Genomic DNA, 16,553 nt, shown 5'->3' with positions numbered 1-16,553 from the left:
TATCAACTCAATCAACATTAAGTCGTGAAAATTTAATTCACATAGTCAAACTCAACAAATAAAATACCGATAACCAAAACAAAACATCGACGAGATACGCCGGAAACATACGAGATATCACACCCGGCCTCGCCCTCCCTGATTCCGCCCCTGCTAATGATCAATTCTACTCATAGGTGTACTTATGCACGGACTTGGTACCCGCCCAAGCCCGCCAAACTTGAATGGGATTAAATATTTTTATTATGAAGCTCGGTCCGAGTCTAAATATGCACTAAGTCTATTTTATTAGTTTTTTAACAAAATTTTCTATATGCTGAAAAAATCCACTTAAACATGCATAAATTTATTTTATAAGGAAAATTGAGTATTAAAAATAGATTAAAACCAGTGTTTTAAAAACCGGACCGGTCGGTCGGACCGGTTGAACCGCGAACCGGCCAGTGGTCTGGTCTGAAACTGCGAAAAACCGGATCTTTTGGTTGGACCAGTTGAACCGGTAAAAACCGGATGTTGAACCGGATCGGACCGGATTGAACCGGTAAAAAACCGGTGAATCAGAAATTTTTTTAATTTTTTTTAAATTTATCAAACCGGTTGAACCGGTCATTGAACCGGTTGAACCGGAAACCGGTGGCCTTACCGGTTCGGCCACCAGTTCGGTTTTTAAAACACTGATTAAAACTATAGAGATTGAGTTTGAATCCACGATCCATTGATACATTTAGAGAGATTTTATCCACCAAATTTAACGTTTATGAAATGAATTGATCTCACGATTTTAATAAAACTTTGTCCAGCACATATATTTCTTGAATTAGAGTTCATTGGTGTAACTCGAACTAATAAAGAAAGAAATTGTAAACCAGTAAAGATTTTTAATGATTTATTCTTCCAACAAACAAATTAATGGATGAAATTAATCACATGATTGAAGATTTATCCATTGAAAGCAACATAGAAGGAATTTAGCACAAAACATTCAATGCATGTCTATTACCACCACCATAATAAGCCAGAATCAAAACATGGACCAAAGACCATTTATGACTTTAAAATAATGGCAGCGACAAAATAAAAAAGACGGGTTGTTTGAGTTAGAGTTGTACTATAACCAACCCGAACAATTAAATCATTCAATAAAAATTAAAAAACAATTAGAATACAAATTGATAACGTAGCATAACACGATACAAGGGCGAAACAACCTCAACAACATGTTACATCACTAAGTCCAACGAATATTGACCGGTATTAAAGAATACTCCGAAATATATGAAATGCATATTCCAAAAATTAAAAGCCACCACTTATAAAGGCCGGACAATCACATCCCGGAGGATAAAAGATTACTACCTTTTTATGGATACGAGGACATAAGAACAAACTAATGACAGAAACTGTAGTAAAAGATTTCCTCTGGCGCATAAAACGTTCCCTGCGTTTCACACATCCGACACGTGATTCAAAGCGTAACGGAATTTACCAGCTCAACAGAATTAAATGGTAATTAAAGAGCAAAGATTCCTATCGATTGACTACTAAATCTATATATAAGTTAATTCTAGACCTAAATCCAAAGATAATATTTTTTCTGATTATTTTTCTTCTTTTCTCTTTTTTCTTTCTTCTCATACAAACTCTTACTTGACTGTCAAAGTGAATTGCCGAATTCCTTTTGGCATTCTATTTGACTGCCGTTTCTTTTGTTTTCAGGTGACTTTGACAGTTGAGCTTCCTGAAAATCATTTAGTGATTTACCATAAATTAAAATTTAAAAACCTATAGTAAATGGAGATCATAGTTCAAGAACAAACAATATAAATTACTCTTAAAATTTAGATTCAAATAGTTATAGGCTTTTTTTTTTGCTACTTGAAATCTTAATATTTTTAAATAATGTATAAACCACACGCTTGATCAAAATTGCATAAATAACTAAAAAAATTAAAAGTTAAATATTAGAAAAATAAACTAAATGAGTCCAAGTGTTTGTCCGAAAAACTTTAAAGATTTTTCTTTTTGCAACTTTTAAAATAGTGAGAATTTAAATTGACAAATAAAAACTAAAATAGTTTATGTATTTTTATGAAATAATTTGAAAAGTTTTTTGCCCTTTTGATTTTTAACAAAAAGATAAAATAAAAAACAAAATAGATAAAAATAATTCTAAAAAATTTAATTGTTAGCGATTGGAGAAAACTGTCCATATTTCCCCTTAATTCGGCCGCGGGAACCACATATATTATAATATTGTCATCATTTAATGAGATGTTATAATATGATTGACTTAATTTTTAGATGACGGGATAAACTCGTTCTATCTAAAAGAAATTGGCCACTAATATCTTCAGTTTAATTTCAAAGCATGCCTAGAATATTGCACGCCCACTTAAACAAAATTCTAATTTTCCACAAGTGTACCATCATGAAAACATCAATTATGAACTCCATGACAGAATTTAACATTTGTGGACGGTAAAAGTCGGTTTGGAATTAGGGTTTATGTTTGACTCGCTATTTCTGCAATTTCTTCTCATGGAAAAATTTGCTTACACTTTGGATTTCTTGTCGGTAAGCACTAAACTGAGATTAAGAATTTTAATCGTAATTATGAATTGATGATTACAAAACTAAGGCTAATAAGTGATGATGACAAGAGGAAAACCTCATCAAGAATTATATTATTTGTTAAAATTAAATGGCCTAAATCAAATGGGCGGTTGCGTAACTCACTATTGCTCTTTATGTTAACATTTTATTCATCATTTTATAGCAACCGGGATCTGGTGTACATTTTGTTCAAGTGAACAAAGCGAAAATTTTGTTGTTTTATAAAATTAAAATTTAACCGGTAAACTATAATTTAAATGATATGTGAATCGGACAACATCCTACTAAGTTCGTAAGATCAACTCTTTGCACATACGCCGGCCAAAGGATTGGGAAAATTCAAACTGAGCCAAACTTTTCGATTTGATCGATTTCTTTAGTTTAGTTTGTACTAAATATTTATATTTAAAATTAAAGCAAAGCAAAAAGGCAAATGTTTTACAATATCAAACTGGACTGAACTTGGTGGTTTGCTTTGATTCTTTTATATTCTTAATTAGAGATATTAAATTTGAATCAAATTATCAAACTAGTAGATTCAATTAATTTTTTAATTTAATCTAAATTTTAATTATAATTATATTGAACTTGAACTTAAATTTTTATTTTTAGAACGAAAGCATCTGCAAAAAAGACCGGTAAGGAACTTCTCCCTCCTCAACACTCAACTATAGTAATCACTTCAATGAAAAATTTACCTAATCTCTAACTTATTAAAAACATTTGCTAGAACAAATTGATTTCTATATGATTTGATGTATATAATACAAAAAGATTCCTTCAATGGTAGAAAAGACATGCATAATTTTAAATTTCTAAGAAAAAAATATATTATCTATACATGTCATTTTTACTAGACTAATTGAATTATTAGTAAGTAATCATATCTAACAAATCCTCCATTATCATCCAACCCAGAACTGCCAGCTTGACAATTTTTGTGGTCCGTCTAATAATCATTGGCTCCTCCACAAACAAATTATAAATAATTGAAAGGATAAGCTCTATATAATTAATGTTAAGCTTTTCTTATAATATTGTCAATTTTTCTGCAATTGGAGCTACCCAAGAGATGCAAATACATCTATAATATTTACTTTGGAGGCTAAGTAAATCCTTTAAAAAATTACTTTTTGTAATATTTTAAAAATATTATCGATGGATTATAGCTCATGCACTCTGCATCATTCTATTAAAATTCTAGAATTAAATTCGCTTACAAACATTAAAAATCTCTTTTTTCTCAAATGATCCTATAAAAAAATTAATATTAAATATATTTTTAAAGTATTAAAATGGTTGGATTATACCCATTATATAACGGTGTTTTTTTTTTAGAATAATGAAAATTTCATTAATAGATAAATAAAAATACAACTTGATCAAATATTGAATAATCAATACATTCAAGAAGTACAATAATAGAACATCAGTAAAATAACAGAAAATTATATCTAATTTCTTCAATCGCATTGATGGAGCTCTTTGAATATGCAATTCGGTGATCCGTCCGCTCCACTCGAAGATTATTTTAAACCATAAATCGACTCTTTGGTCTTTGAATGAGTCCGATTGAGAGAATATTAAAAATAAGATTCCTACTGATAGCACTTCGGATCTACACTCCGTAGATAATTCCATCAAGAAAATAGCAAAACCCATAAAAGGTAAGAGACAAAACTCCACAAAACAAGACAAAACAACCATAAAGGAAGAAAAAAAAATATCAACGGATCTCAGATCTGTGATTATTGACGCTAAATAAACTAAATACGAGATTTAAACAGAAAACGAGAAGGTAGGGAGGTGATTTTGAACCAAAAAATGGCCAAAATCACCTCCCTATATAACGGTGTTAATGTTATGTTTCACAATGCGCAAAATAACACACCTTATTATTCTCATATTTAAAATATAAGAGTGAGTTTTTACATCAAAAATACTTTTCTGAAAAAACACTCCATCTAATATCTATGCAATAGTTGTCTATAAATAAACCTTTAAAATAGCTTGATTTGTCTTCAATTGAAAACAGAATTTAATGTATGCAATCCTAATTTTCCATTATCAAGAGCTATACTTAAACATGCAATTATAATCAAGAGTTTGCAAAAACCATTGACAATTTAATTTACTTTGATTTGATTCAATTAAAAAGATTGGTTCGATGTAAAAAAAAACAGTTAACATTTGATACAAAATATAAATTAAATTTTAAATTTTGAAAAACTGAAATCAGCTAAAAACGACTGAATTAATTAATTTCAATCAATTTTATTTTAAATGTTATATATATATATATATATATATATATATATATATATATATATATCTATCTGTGTGTGTGTGTCTCCAAATTTCACCAAAATGACTCTACAAAAAAATGATTTTTCTCTCTCAAATTCTTCAAATATGTTATAGTTTCATCTTTCATTTTGATTACATCTTCGATTTCATGATTGAGAGATGGGCGGTGGTTATTCATCAATCATGTGGTCACTCTTTTGCCAACTATGAATTACACTTTTATAATAATTCCATGTCTTTTTCACTACACACTAGTTTTATCTATTCCAATTCTATTCTTGCAAAAAACAAAAACTACCAAAAAAATGATTGGTCGCCCATTAAATAAAAGTCCACAAAATTTCAATAAACTACACTCACTATACACAACGACTTCTCCTATAAAACCATCATCACCACATCCCCACTCTTCACTATCCAAAAATATCAATCCGTCACTAAAAGTTATTCTCTGTTTCTAGAGTTAATTAGTAATGGAGGGCAAGGAGGAAGATGTTAGATTGGGAGCTAATAAGTTTAGAGAAACACAGCCTATCGGGACGGCGGCTCAAAGTTTAGACGACAAGGATTATACGGAGCCGCCACCGGCACCATTGTTTGAGCCAAGCGAGTTGACTTCGTGGTCGTTTTATAGAGCTGGAATTGCGGAGTTCATAGCTACATTTTTGTTCTTGTATATCTCTGTTTTGACGGTTATGGGTGTCGTTAAAGCTCCGAGTAAGTGTTCTACTGTCGGTATCCAAGGGATCGCTTGGGCTTTTGGCGGCATGATCTTCGCTCTTGTTTACTGTACTGCTGGCATTTCAGGTTATACTCTTTTCTGCTTAACCAAAACAATCATCTATAGCAACGCTGTTCTGATTAATTAGTGACGAAATTACTTTTTTGTGACAGATTTTGATATTTTTAGTGACGATAATTAATGAATTTGTTTGATGGTTGTTGTGCAGGAGGACATATAAACCCAGCAGTGACATTTGGGCTATTCTTGGCGAGAAAATTGTCATTGACAAGAGCTTTGTTCTACATGGTGATGCAGTGCCTTGGAGCCATATGCGGTGCTGGTGTCGTGAAAGGGTTTATGGGCCGTCACGAATATACTAGATTAGGTGGCGGTGCTAACAGTGTGGCTGCTGGTTATACCAAGGGTGACGGGCTTGGTGCCGAGATTGTTGGTACTTTTGTTCTTGTTTACACCGTCTTCTCTGCTACCGATGCCAAACGTAGTGCTAGAGACTCTCATGTTCCCGTAAGTCCTCGTTGCAAGTTTTCTCAATTACTGATTTAGATTATAAGTGCCGCGTAATAAATATTTTTTCATAATTTCACATGCGCGACTAATCGTTTTAAATCTCCGAGTACTTTAAATTAAATTGAAATTTTACCAATCTTAGATTAAAACCTTATAATTTCTTTATAAATATTTAATTATGGACCGTTGTTTTAAAAATTGAACCGAACTGGTCAATTTAATCAATTCGATCAGGTGCTAGAGTTCGGTCCGGTTTAATTTTTTACATTGTAATTAGAGAAATAAAAGAGCCAAAATCATTAACTAATAATTTATGATGTTATTGGAACAGATTTTGGCCCCTCTGCCGATTGGATTTGCCGTTTTCTTGGTGCATTTGGCGACAATCCCAATTACCGGAACTGGTATTAACCCAGCTCGTAGTCTTGGTGCAGCCATCATCTTCAACGAGGAGAGAGGCTGGGACGATCATGTTAGTTTTCTCTTGCTGTCTGCTATCAAATGCTAATTGCCACTATTTTAAAATTAAATTGATAGTCGAATTGGTTGTCAAACTAGTGACCGAACTGGTGGGTCTGGCAATCACAATTTAACTAGTTTAATCATGGATTGAACTGCTTGAATAAAAATAAAATTTTATTAAATATATACATTTATATTTAAATTTAAATATGCATAATAAATACATAAAATTATCTTTTAACAATGAATATATATAATTGGTGATTTTGTAGTTTAAAAATAGAAAAAAATAATAAATTCATATAAATTCTATAAAAATTAAATGTTTCTGTACTTCAATAGTTCAATCGGTTTAATACTTCGTCGGTTTATTTAATTTTTTTCGGTTCAAAACGGCTGAATTATATTTTTAATTTTTAAGTGGAATCAAGCCTCGGCTCTCCGTTTACGGTCGAATTGGTCGGTCCGAATTTTATAGCAATGCTAATAATTTGAATTTTATGAATTTTTTGGTTGTATTTGCAGTGGATTTTCTGGGTGGGTCCATTCATTGGAGCAGCTCTTGCAGCTCTCTATCATCAAGTTGTGATCAGAGCCATTCCTTTCAAGAAGTGATCCAGATGATCTATGATGCATAAAATTGTGGCCGTTCGATGTTTTAAGATCATGATCAAGTTTGTTTCGTTCCCCTACCAGTTTGTCTATTGTGCACCAATATTAAATATATATGAGCAAATGTAATAATTTATTATAGTTTTCATGTTTATTTTATCATTGGCCTTTACCTTCTTTGTTTTTGTTTGAGGAAGGGAGCATAAAATGTACATATCATGGGCATGTAATGTTCCTCTATCATGAATGTTTGTTGTCTATTTTGTTATTTCTCATCTTCAAAAAATAATAAAAATTATTTTTAATTATGAAAAAAATGGTTAATAGGCTTGGTATATCATTTGTTAATAGGGCAATTGTAAAAAATAACACAAATTTTAAAAGTGGTTCGTTATTTTGACGAATTATCAATTACTAATTTGTCATTTGAAATACTAAATATTCTTATGTTAAAAAAATATTAGTGCGAATGCCGAAATAACATACATTACAGTGTTTATATTAGTTTTATATTAAAAAACTGGGGTTTTGAATTGCAAAGAAAAAAATAATAACATATTTTTTTTTAAATCCAGTAACACATTTTAATTTGTCAAAATTGAAAATTTGTTTTAAATTGTAAAATACACTAAATCTAATGGTTTATTTTATGATTAACTCTCTATTAATTAACTACATAATGTTTTAAGGCTAGCATGTGAATTCGAAGAGTAGGAATCTGTTTAATTCATTTGTTGTCATAATCTTCTAACAATTTTATTATAAAAAGAAAATTTATTTTAATGGTTTGATCATATTCAATCTCTCCTAACATTTAAATTAAACACAGTCTAAATTTAAAAAACTGATATAAAATATAATGCTACCACATAATACGTATGTAAAACTACATTTAATCAAGCCAACATCATTTGAACTTTGATTAAAGAAATGCTTTAAGTAGGGTAGAAAGGATAATATAATGTATTGATCTCAATCATTCTCAAATTAATAAAAAAAATGTTATCTATACATAGAGATAGGTCTGTCTTGTACATTTTTATCGTTAATTAATCGAATTAGATAGCAGATGATGAATATAATTAAATAAATAAGATAACATTTATATAGGCAAAGTGTTGTCCATTTATTTAGAAAATTAGTTGATTATGCTTTCAACATCAGAAGAGGAATATGCTCACTAAATGGTATAATTTTTTTTGTTATCATTTTGCATAGTGAATTTAAGTCTCATATGTATTTTGTTGGATCTTTAATTTTGATATATAAATCAATTTTTTATAATTAGAATTAAATATTTTATCCATTTGATCCATCTAACTCCCAATCAAACCATTTAAATCGGACAAATCCGACCTTATCAAAATTATTATTTTTTATTTCAGATTATATTGCTTTTTATTTTTCAGTTAACCGGTCAAACCGGTTAATATAAGGGTTCGTTAGACTTGAAAGTTAAAATTATTTTTTTTTTTTATAATTGGGAAAGAATTGACCACGATCTTGACATTTTGTGTCTAGCGCTTATATCATTTGAACTACAGCTCATTAGTTAATATTATATTTTAAAAGTAATATTTAATCTTTTTATGTCAGCCAAAGCTAATAATAACAAAAAAAAGTGGGGAGAAAAACAGAAAGAGTCATTATTTTATGAATTATGATGATTACCATAGTTGTCATTATAAGCGAAAATATGGAAGCAGACTTTAATAAATAATTCCAATTCTTATCCATCTAGCTAGCTAGCCATAAACTTTCCCTTTGGCATAAATTTATTATTTATATAGCTTTCTCTTTCGATTAGGTGATGAATAAATGTATTTAAAAAAAAGATTAGGTGATTGATTGATAAGTTTTGTGCCCACATTAGTAAATTACAACCTCATTTAACATAAACACCCACAACATTATTATTAGCTTTTTGTAAAAAAAATTCACTTATAATTAAAATTTAGGAAAGGGTCTAAATTTGCCCCTAATGTAAAAAGGATGGGAGAGTTAATTATCAAAAAAATTTAAAGTTATCAAACCGACTCAATTATATCTCTCTTGCAAACGGCATTAACGTTTCTTTTCATAAGAAGGGAATAGTCAAGTCATCTTTAAAACTAGGCTTAACCCCTGAAAACCCCCCCACCTTTTAACCCCCTTTTATTTGCACCCTCACCTTTTAAAATCTGCAATTTTACCCAAATTATCACCTTTCATTTTCAATTGCACCCTAGAAGTATTAAATTGGGCTTTTATCACTAAAAAAAGTTGAAATCGATATTTTATATTTTAATTCATGTTCTAAATAGTCCTTAAAACTACTTCTAAATTAAAACAATCCGGAGATTACGAGATAAAAAGCACTGGGCTTGATTTTTAATTGATTGATTTGTTAATACAAAAATAATGAAGTGCTGAGCTATTTATAGATCCTCATAATTAAGACTCCTAATCTAACCAGGACTAAAACTCTAAAAAAAAATAAAGTTAATGACATGTTTATCTATAAATTAAGAAGATTTCTTAAATTAGCCCCTGATTAAATTTTTTTCTGCATTTGTGCCATGCAGACCGCGGATAAACCGCGAAAGTGTTCCGCGGTCTGCAGACGTGGCTCCACTTGGACGCAGGTAAAGCCACGTTGCCACATTGGACAAAGCAAACCGCGGAAGTGTTCCACAGTTTGCTTTTCCAAATGGCTCCTCCCTGACCGGCCAGCGAGGAGCCACGTAGGCTAGATCGCGGAACTGTTACGCGGTTTACACAAACCACTGAACAGTTCCGCGGTCTGAAAGAGACTAAATGGTAATTTATTCATTTTTGGGGGTAATTTGAGAAATAATTAGCAAATGAGACACACAATTGTCATTAACCCAAAAAATATACTCCTAATAAGTTATAAATTCCTAATAAGAAGGCAATAAAACAAATAAAAAGACTAATAAAAAGAGAAAATTACACATATGGGCTAAACAAGGGCTTTTATTACAAAAATGTTAAGGCTGTCAAATTCTTTCATCAATGCTAACTTTTTCTTTACATTTATGAGCTAAAAACGGTAAAATATTACATCTCCTACATAATTAATCCTACCCTTACACTTGTCATTTTTTATTCTTTTTTTTTTCTAACCCATAATTTTCTCTCTCCATTGTTCCTCTCTCTCTCTCTTTTCTGTAATTTTTTTTATTCAAGATCTATGAAATATAGATAAATCTAATTATTATTACAATACAGCTAATGGCGGCGGCGTTTGAAGGGTCGACGGTGGAAGCTCGACGAATGGCGGCGTGGACTCGGAGGTCATTGTGCAGCCAGACGATGGAAGCTCGACGAATGGCGGCGGCGTTTGAAGGGTCGGAGGGGCGGCGCGGGGTTAAGGAGAGAGTGCGGTGGAAAGGGTTGGTAGAGACGGTGGAGTTTAAGAAGAGGCGTGGGTGGTGGAGCACTTGTGAAGTGAGTGAGATGTGGGATAGAGATGAAGATTGAGTGGGATTTTGGTGGGTGAAAAAAGAATTTGTCAGTAGAAAGCTAAAACAAAAAAAAAGACACCGATGGAGATGACTATTGATTAACCTGCATTATTATAGTGATTGGTTTTTTAAGTTTGTGTATTGGGTGTTGAAAGAAATGGGTTTTGTTTGGGGTATAATCTTTCATTGGTTTTTGTTTATGTTTGATTAATGCGTAATCTTGGATTTGTTTTGAAAAATAAAGATCAAAGCTTTTTGTGGATTTTTTTACTGTGTTTGAGAATTTAAGTTGAAGTATGGATTTTGAGTTGTTTTAAATCTGGGAAATTGATTTGTGGATTGTATTATCCTTTGCCATTACTGTTACAGATATTGCAAGTGTATTTGGGATCTTATCATTATAATTTCAACTTTATCTTTTTTTTTGCTTTATTACTCTGCTTGTTTATTTGGTCATTTCATTTTGAGTTATGATTTAGTGGATTGAGTGTGTTATTACTTGTTTAGTGTATAAATCTTGAAGTGCCACTTGAATGTTCTGTAGATTGTGTTTTTTTAGATAGATATTGAGTTCTAGTGATGAAATTATTGCAATTTGGATCATGAAGGGTAAAAAATTCATAAATTATGTTTATATTGAATGATTTATGCCAATAAGCCATATACTAGGATAATCTGAAGCTCACAGAGTAATACCTAAATCAAGCGTTTTCTTTTCCTTGAAGCATGCATACTCAATTTCTAGGCTTAAATCGTATGAAGCAACAGCAAGTTGGAAAATCACCATTTAATACATTTCCAATACATCTCAAATACATTTTCGATACATATCAGATATATTAGATAATTTTAAATTTATTATTTAAGAAAAATAGTTACTCGACGCATAGATGAGTTAATTTTTTTTTAATTTTGGATCGAAAAGTGAACTAGATGTAGTAAATTGAAGTTTAATTGAATTAATTAACTTTTAATTTTTTATTTTTTATTTTTATCAATTTAATTGAATCAACCGATGAATATTTGATACATACAAAAGATATTTGAAAAAAATATTTGATACATCTACGATACATATATGGTACACCTCGAGTACATATCCGATACATTTGCAATACATATTTGATACATATTCGTTGTTCGGAACTTTTTTTTTATTGTCCTTTTTAAAGTTTTATTACTAATATTTTTATACATCTCCAAGATTGATTGAAAATTTTATTACATGTATTACATATATATATTTTGTATACATATTTGATATATCTCTGATAAATAATTTATATATATGATAAATTTATTTTTAAAATGTATTAAACAGATACATCGTTGATATATAATTTATACATGATATATACATCCTTAATATATGTCTTTTAGATGTATTTGTTAGATACATATTTCATATACAATTAAATCATGATACATATATCTTTAATATATATTATTTATGAATATTTTATACGTATACAGAGCATGTAGCATATTTTTATTTTAATATATGTTATAAATACATTTCAACTACCCGTAAATTATATATTTAATGCGTTAAATATACAACTTAAATACACATACTATACATATACGATACATCTCTTATACATATCAGAAATAGTTTAGACGCATAATGAAAAATTGTTGCAAATAATAAAGAGAAAAATATATTTTAATGCTAATGAAGTGGATAATATGGTTATTAGTTCTTTTTTAATGTGTATATATCATGTATACTGAAGAGATTTATATCGAGTAACATATAAAGATGTTATTGATGCGTGAATTTCAATTAAAGTATGTAATATATCTTTAATTTAAAATATATTATATATACGCCTCAAAGACAATAATATATCAAATAATATCAATAACATTTTGATATTATATATACACCTCATAACTTATTATTTTTATGCTTAAATTTATAGTGAATAGTAACATATTAAAATGTTATTGATATTATTTGATGCGTGAATTTTAATTAAAGCATGTGATACATATATCTTTTAATTTAAAATATATTATAAATACACGTTAGAGACACATAAATAATACATATTAATAATATATTTATTTAATTATAAATTTATGTTTGTTTTAGAAATATGAAAAAGTAATAATCAGGTATGTCCTTGATTCATATATGATACATAACAGATACATAAATGATACATGTTTGAATAGTTTGACGAACTGACACGTGACTGACGCACGGTTATGACGCGCGTGTCAGACGCATATCAGACGCGTTTCTGACGCGTTTTTAACTTTTTTCTACCCTTCTCTCCTTGCAACGTGTCAGCTTCTTGTGGAGTATGTATTTGATGTAATTTTTCAATTTTTGTATGTGCTGATGTAATTATTTGGCTGATTAAGTAATGTTGTTATTTGCTTTCTTTTTTTGTATAGTTTTGTCATCTTCTCTAATAAAAAAGGCTTTCTATTGGACTTAAATCCCTGGTAAGCCTATATAATGCCATTGTCCAACAATTCTCTGGACCTGTGTAAACAGATATTTATGTAAATAGCCAAAAAATCAATTTCATATTACATTTATGAATTCAATCAATCCTAAAATTCTAAATATGTCAGAAAATAAATTTTGTACTTTTTTGTTTTCTTATTTTCTTTATATGGATTCATAATTCACATAGTGTTTACAATTGAAAACCTAAAAATTATTTGCCATATGAAGATGGATGATATCTTTTTGAGCTGTATAGCATAAAAGATTCATGCAATAATAAACGACATTAATTATAAAGAAAACAAAACTAATATTGTTGTCTTTACAATTAGCTGGAGTAATTGAATTATTAGTGTATAAATTATAGTTATTTCTCATAAACCCTCCATTATCATCCAAACCCTAGCTTGCCAGATTGATAATCATCTGTTCCTTCTATAGTTTATATCCAAAATTGAAAGATTATACAGAATAAGTTGTTATTATTATACATATAGATTATGCCAACAAACAAATAAAAATGTTAATGAAAATAAAATGGAATAATTGTTTGGTGAGTACATGTGCTTCGCTAACATACATTTCTTTTTGTATTAATTACAAATTTACAACATAACATAAAGATCCGAATTTGATAACTTAAGTGGTTAATATTTATTTAATTTACTCACTCAATAAAAAAATTGAAAAGGTCAAATGTAAACCGTTTATAAAAAAAAATGTAATTTCACATTACATTGTAAACTTGATTCTAACATTGATTTGAGCATTTTTTTTAAATAAAGTAGAAATAATTTTTATTAAATCTTTAGGTTTAAAAGGTTCATGCATCGCTAATTATATATACTATTAGTCGATAATATTCGATAAATAATGAATAGACAATTCGGCCTTTATGTTTGATAATTTCTAATTTTATGTGATTATATCCTTGGATTGGTTTATTCAGTCTGATTAGCTATGCTTCTCTGTCGAGGCGTATAGAGATATCTCATCTTTCAAACTTGTGCAATGTGTTTTGCTATTTTCAGCTGATCAGATTTTATTTGTTATACAATTAGTGATTTTTAGGTATTTTGCGGTTGTTTTTGGAGTACTAAATGATCGATATTAAAATTTAATTTTGAATTCAAAGAATAAGACGTAAAATATAAAAGGAAAAAAATATCAAATTTTAGATGAAGTTTTGAGCTAATAATCACCCACCCCCCTCGACTTTTACCCTAAATTTCATTAAATTCCCTAAATTTTTAAATTCTTGCTTAAACCCTCTGAATTTTATGGCCGCGCTCATGTACAGTAGTTATGGACGAAAGTACTCCTAAAAAAAATTGACGGCTGGTGGCGCAAAAAAAAATTAATGCATCACGTCATCATAAATCCAAAAATATTTTAAACCCCAAAACACCCTTAATTTAACCAAACCAAAATTAAACCAAACTTAATTTAATCAAACCACAACCTAACCATACAAAATTTAATCAAACCATCTGGCCAACAACCATCGCCCGTCGCCGCATCTCCGGCGACCATCTGTTTCAGAGGTGTTTTGGGTCTTTCAAATTTTTTGAATTTTTTTATGACATGTTAGATGACGTGGCGCCCTCAGCCGCCAATTTTTTAAGGGTATTTTTGTTAAAAAAATCGTGAATGACCGCCACCATAAAAGTCCGGGGGAGGGGGTGGGGGTTACGGAAGGTTTTAAAAATATAGGAGGTTTAGTGAAATTTAGAGTAAAGATTAAGGGAGATGGGTGATTATCAGTCGATGTTTTGTCAAACAAAATAGTAACGTAAAAATCATTTCAAGAAAAAAAGTAACGTAAAAATAAGAAATTTTGCAATTAGGAATTCTTTCCTCTCCTTGTCCTTGATGATGTAGACTGAACAAGCTCTAGGCACATGCAATAGGCTGTAGTACGTTCGTTAACGTTAGAACCAAACCATTGACTTAGTTCCAATTCAAATCGAAATTCTCCTCAGTACTTAATTTGGAGCAAAATTCGGTTAAATCGAATTAATTAACTAATTTATTTTTATTAAATACAGTTAAATATTTTAGCTAATTTAATTTATTTGGTTAGTTACTTCAATTTCAGTTAATTTAATTAATTCAATCTATTCAATTAAAAAATAAAAACAATCAATTAATTCAATAAAGTGATCGGTTTTTAACCAAACCGACAGTTTGATAATCTTTTATACTATATGTGTGCATTAAAATTTGTTTTGATATAGTAAGGAATGCTATAATCAACTTACGGATTAATTTTATTTTTTTAATACATGATATATGAGGTGTGTTAAACAAATTCTAACTATAAATAACACTTTTAATCTTTTTATATTTAAATTAACTTATCCTCAAATTAGATACTCCATATGGGTTCATTGCAAAAGGCAGAAAATTTCTTTTAAATTTTAAACGGCAATATATATGAGTATAATTTGAACCCGGAACTTCATTTAAATTAAGAGAACGTCTTACTAATTCACATGCGTTTGAAATATAGTACTATTAGTTTTCTATTTATAGTAACTAGAAATTGGATTTCATAAACAAAAAAATGTAACAAATAAATCATAAAATACTAGTTCCGACAAATGGCAAGTTTATATTACTTGCCATTTTTGATCAAAAATGGCAAGTTTATATTACTCCGTATAATCAAAAAATGGCAAGTTTATAATACTCCGTATAATCAAAAAATACTTATCAGATCTGGACAAGTTTATAAATTAAGAGAACGTCTTAGTAATATAAACTTGCCATTTTTTGTTTTTTAGAATTTTTTTAACAGATTTTAGAAATTGCATAGATGGCTTCAAATAAATTATATCCATATTTTCCCACGTTTTAATTTTGAATTAAAAAATTGACCCAAGTTCATGCTTGCAATAATTTATAGTCCTATTACATTGACCCACATTTATGGCTGTAATAGTTCTTTTATTTTTATCATTTATAATGATCTTGCTAAAGAGTTTGCATGTAAAATCAAAATTTAAAGTTAACGGACTTTTTAACCATTTTTAAGGTATAAAAGTTATTAGGCTAATCCCCTAAAAAACCCCTCACCTTTCAATTTCCTTTCATTTGCACCCTCACTTTTCAAAATCCCCAATTTTACCCTAATTTCCACCTTTCACTTTCAATTACACCCTTAAATATTAAATTGACCTATTTTTACTGCAAAAAGTTCAAATTAATACTTTATATTTCAACAAATATTATAAATAGTATCTAATTTAATTAATTTTATGGAATTAAAACGGTAAAATTAAATAAAAGTGAATGTGAAATTTAGTAATTTTTGAAATATTTTTTAGAGAAGATGCTTTTATTGTTGAAATTTTAACATTTAGTACTATTTAGA

The 16,553-nt window shown here is 29.3% G+C and overlaps 1 protein-coding gene across 1 annotated transcript; it reads left to right on the top strand.

Annotated features, from left to right (window-relative positions):
- The first annotated feature begins 5,279 nt into the window (after positions 1–5,279).
- LOC126659498 (aquaporin PIP1-2-like) lies at positions 5,280–7,514 on the top strand. The gene is made up of 4 exons (XM_050352789.2): positions 5,280–5,727; positions 5,871–6,169; positions 6,504–6,644; positions 7,160–7,514. Exons 1-4 carry the CDS (start codon positions 5,394–5,396, stop codon positions 7,247–7,249), a joined length of 864 nt encoding a protein of 287 aa, XP_050208746.1. The 5' UTR covers positions 5,280–5,393; the 3' UTR covers positions 7,250–7,514.
- Positions 7,515–16,553: the final 9,039 nt, after the last annotated feature.

The sequence above is a fragment of the Mercurialis annua genome, linkage group LG8, assembly GCF_937616625.2.
Source record: "Mercurialis annua linkage group LG8, ddMerAnnu1.2, whole genome shotgun sequence".
NCBI classification, from domain to species: domain Eukaryota; kingdom Viridiplantae; phylum Streptophyta; class Magnoliopsida; order Malpighiales; family Euphorbiaceae; genus Mercurialis; species Mercurialis annua.
Note: the sequence above shows the minus strand (reverse complement) of the source record. Positions and strands in the feature narration are given on the sequence as shown.

What these genes read in the sequence shown, in the direction of transcription:
- LOC126659498 (XM_050352789.2), top strand. Translation starts at nt 5,394, where the DNA reads ATGGAGGGCAAGGAGGAAGATGTTAGATTGGGAGCTAATAAGTTTAGA. An exon ending in CTGTACTGCTGGCATTTCAG is followed by an intron (nt 5,728 to 5,870) that starts GTTATACTCTTT and finishes GTTGTTGTGCAG; the next exon opens with GAGGACATATAAACCCAGCA. An exon ending in AGAGAGGCTGGGACGATCAT is followed by an intron (nt 6,645 to 7,159) that starts GTTAGTTTTCTC and finishes TTGTATTTGCAG; the next exon opens with TGGATTTTCTGGGTGGGTCC.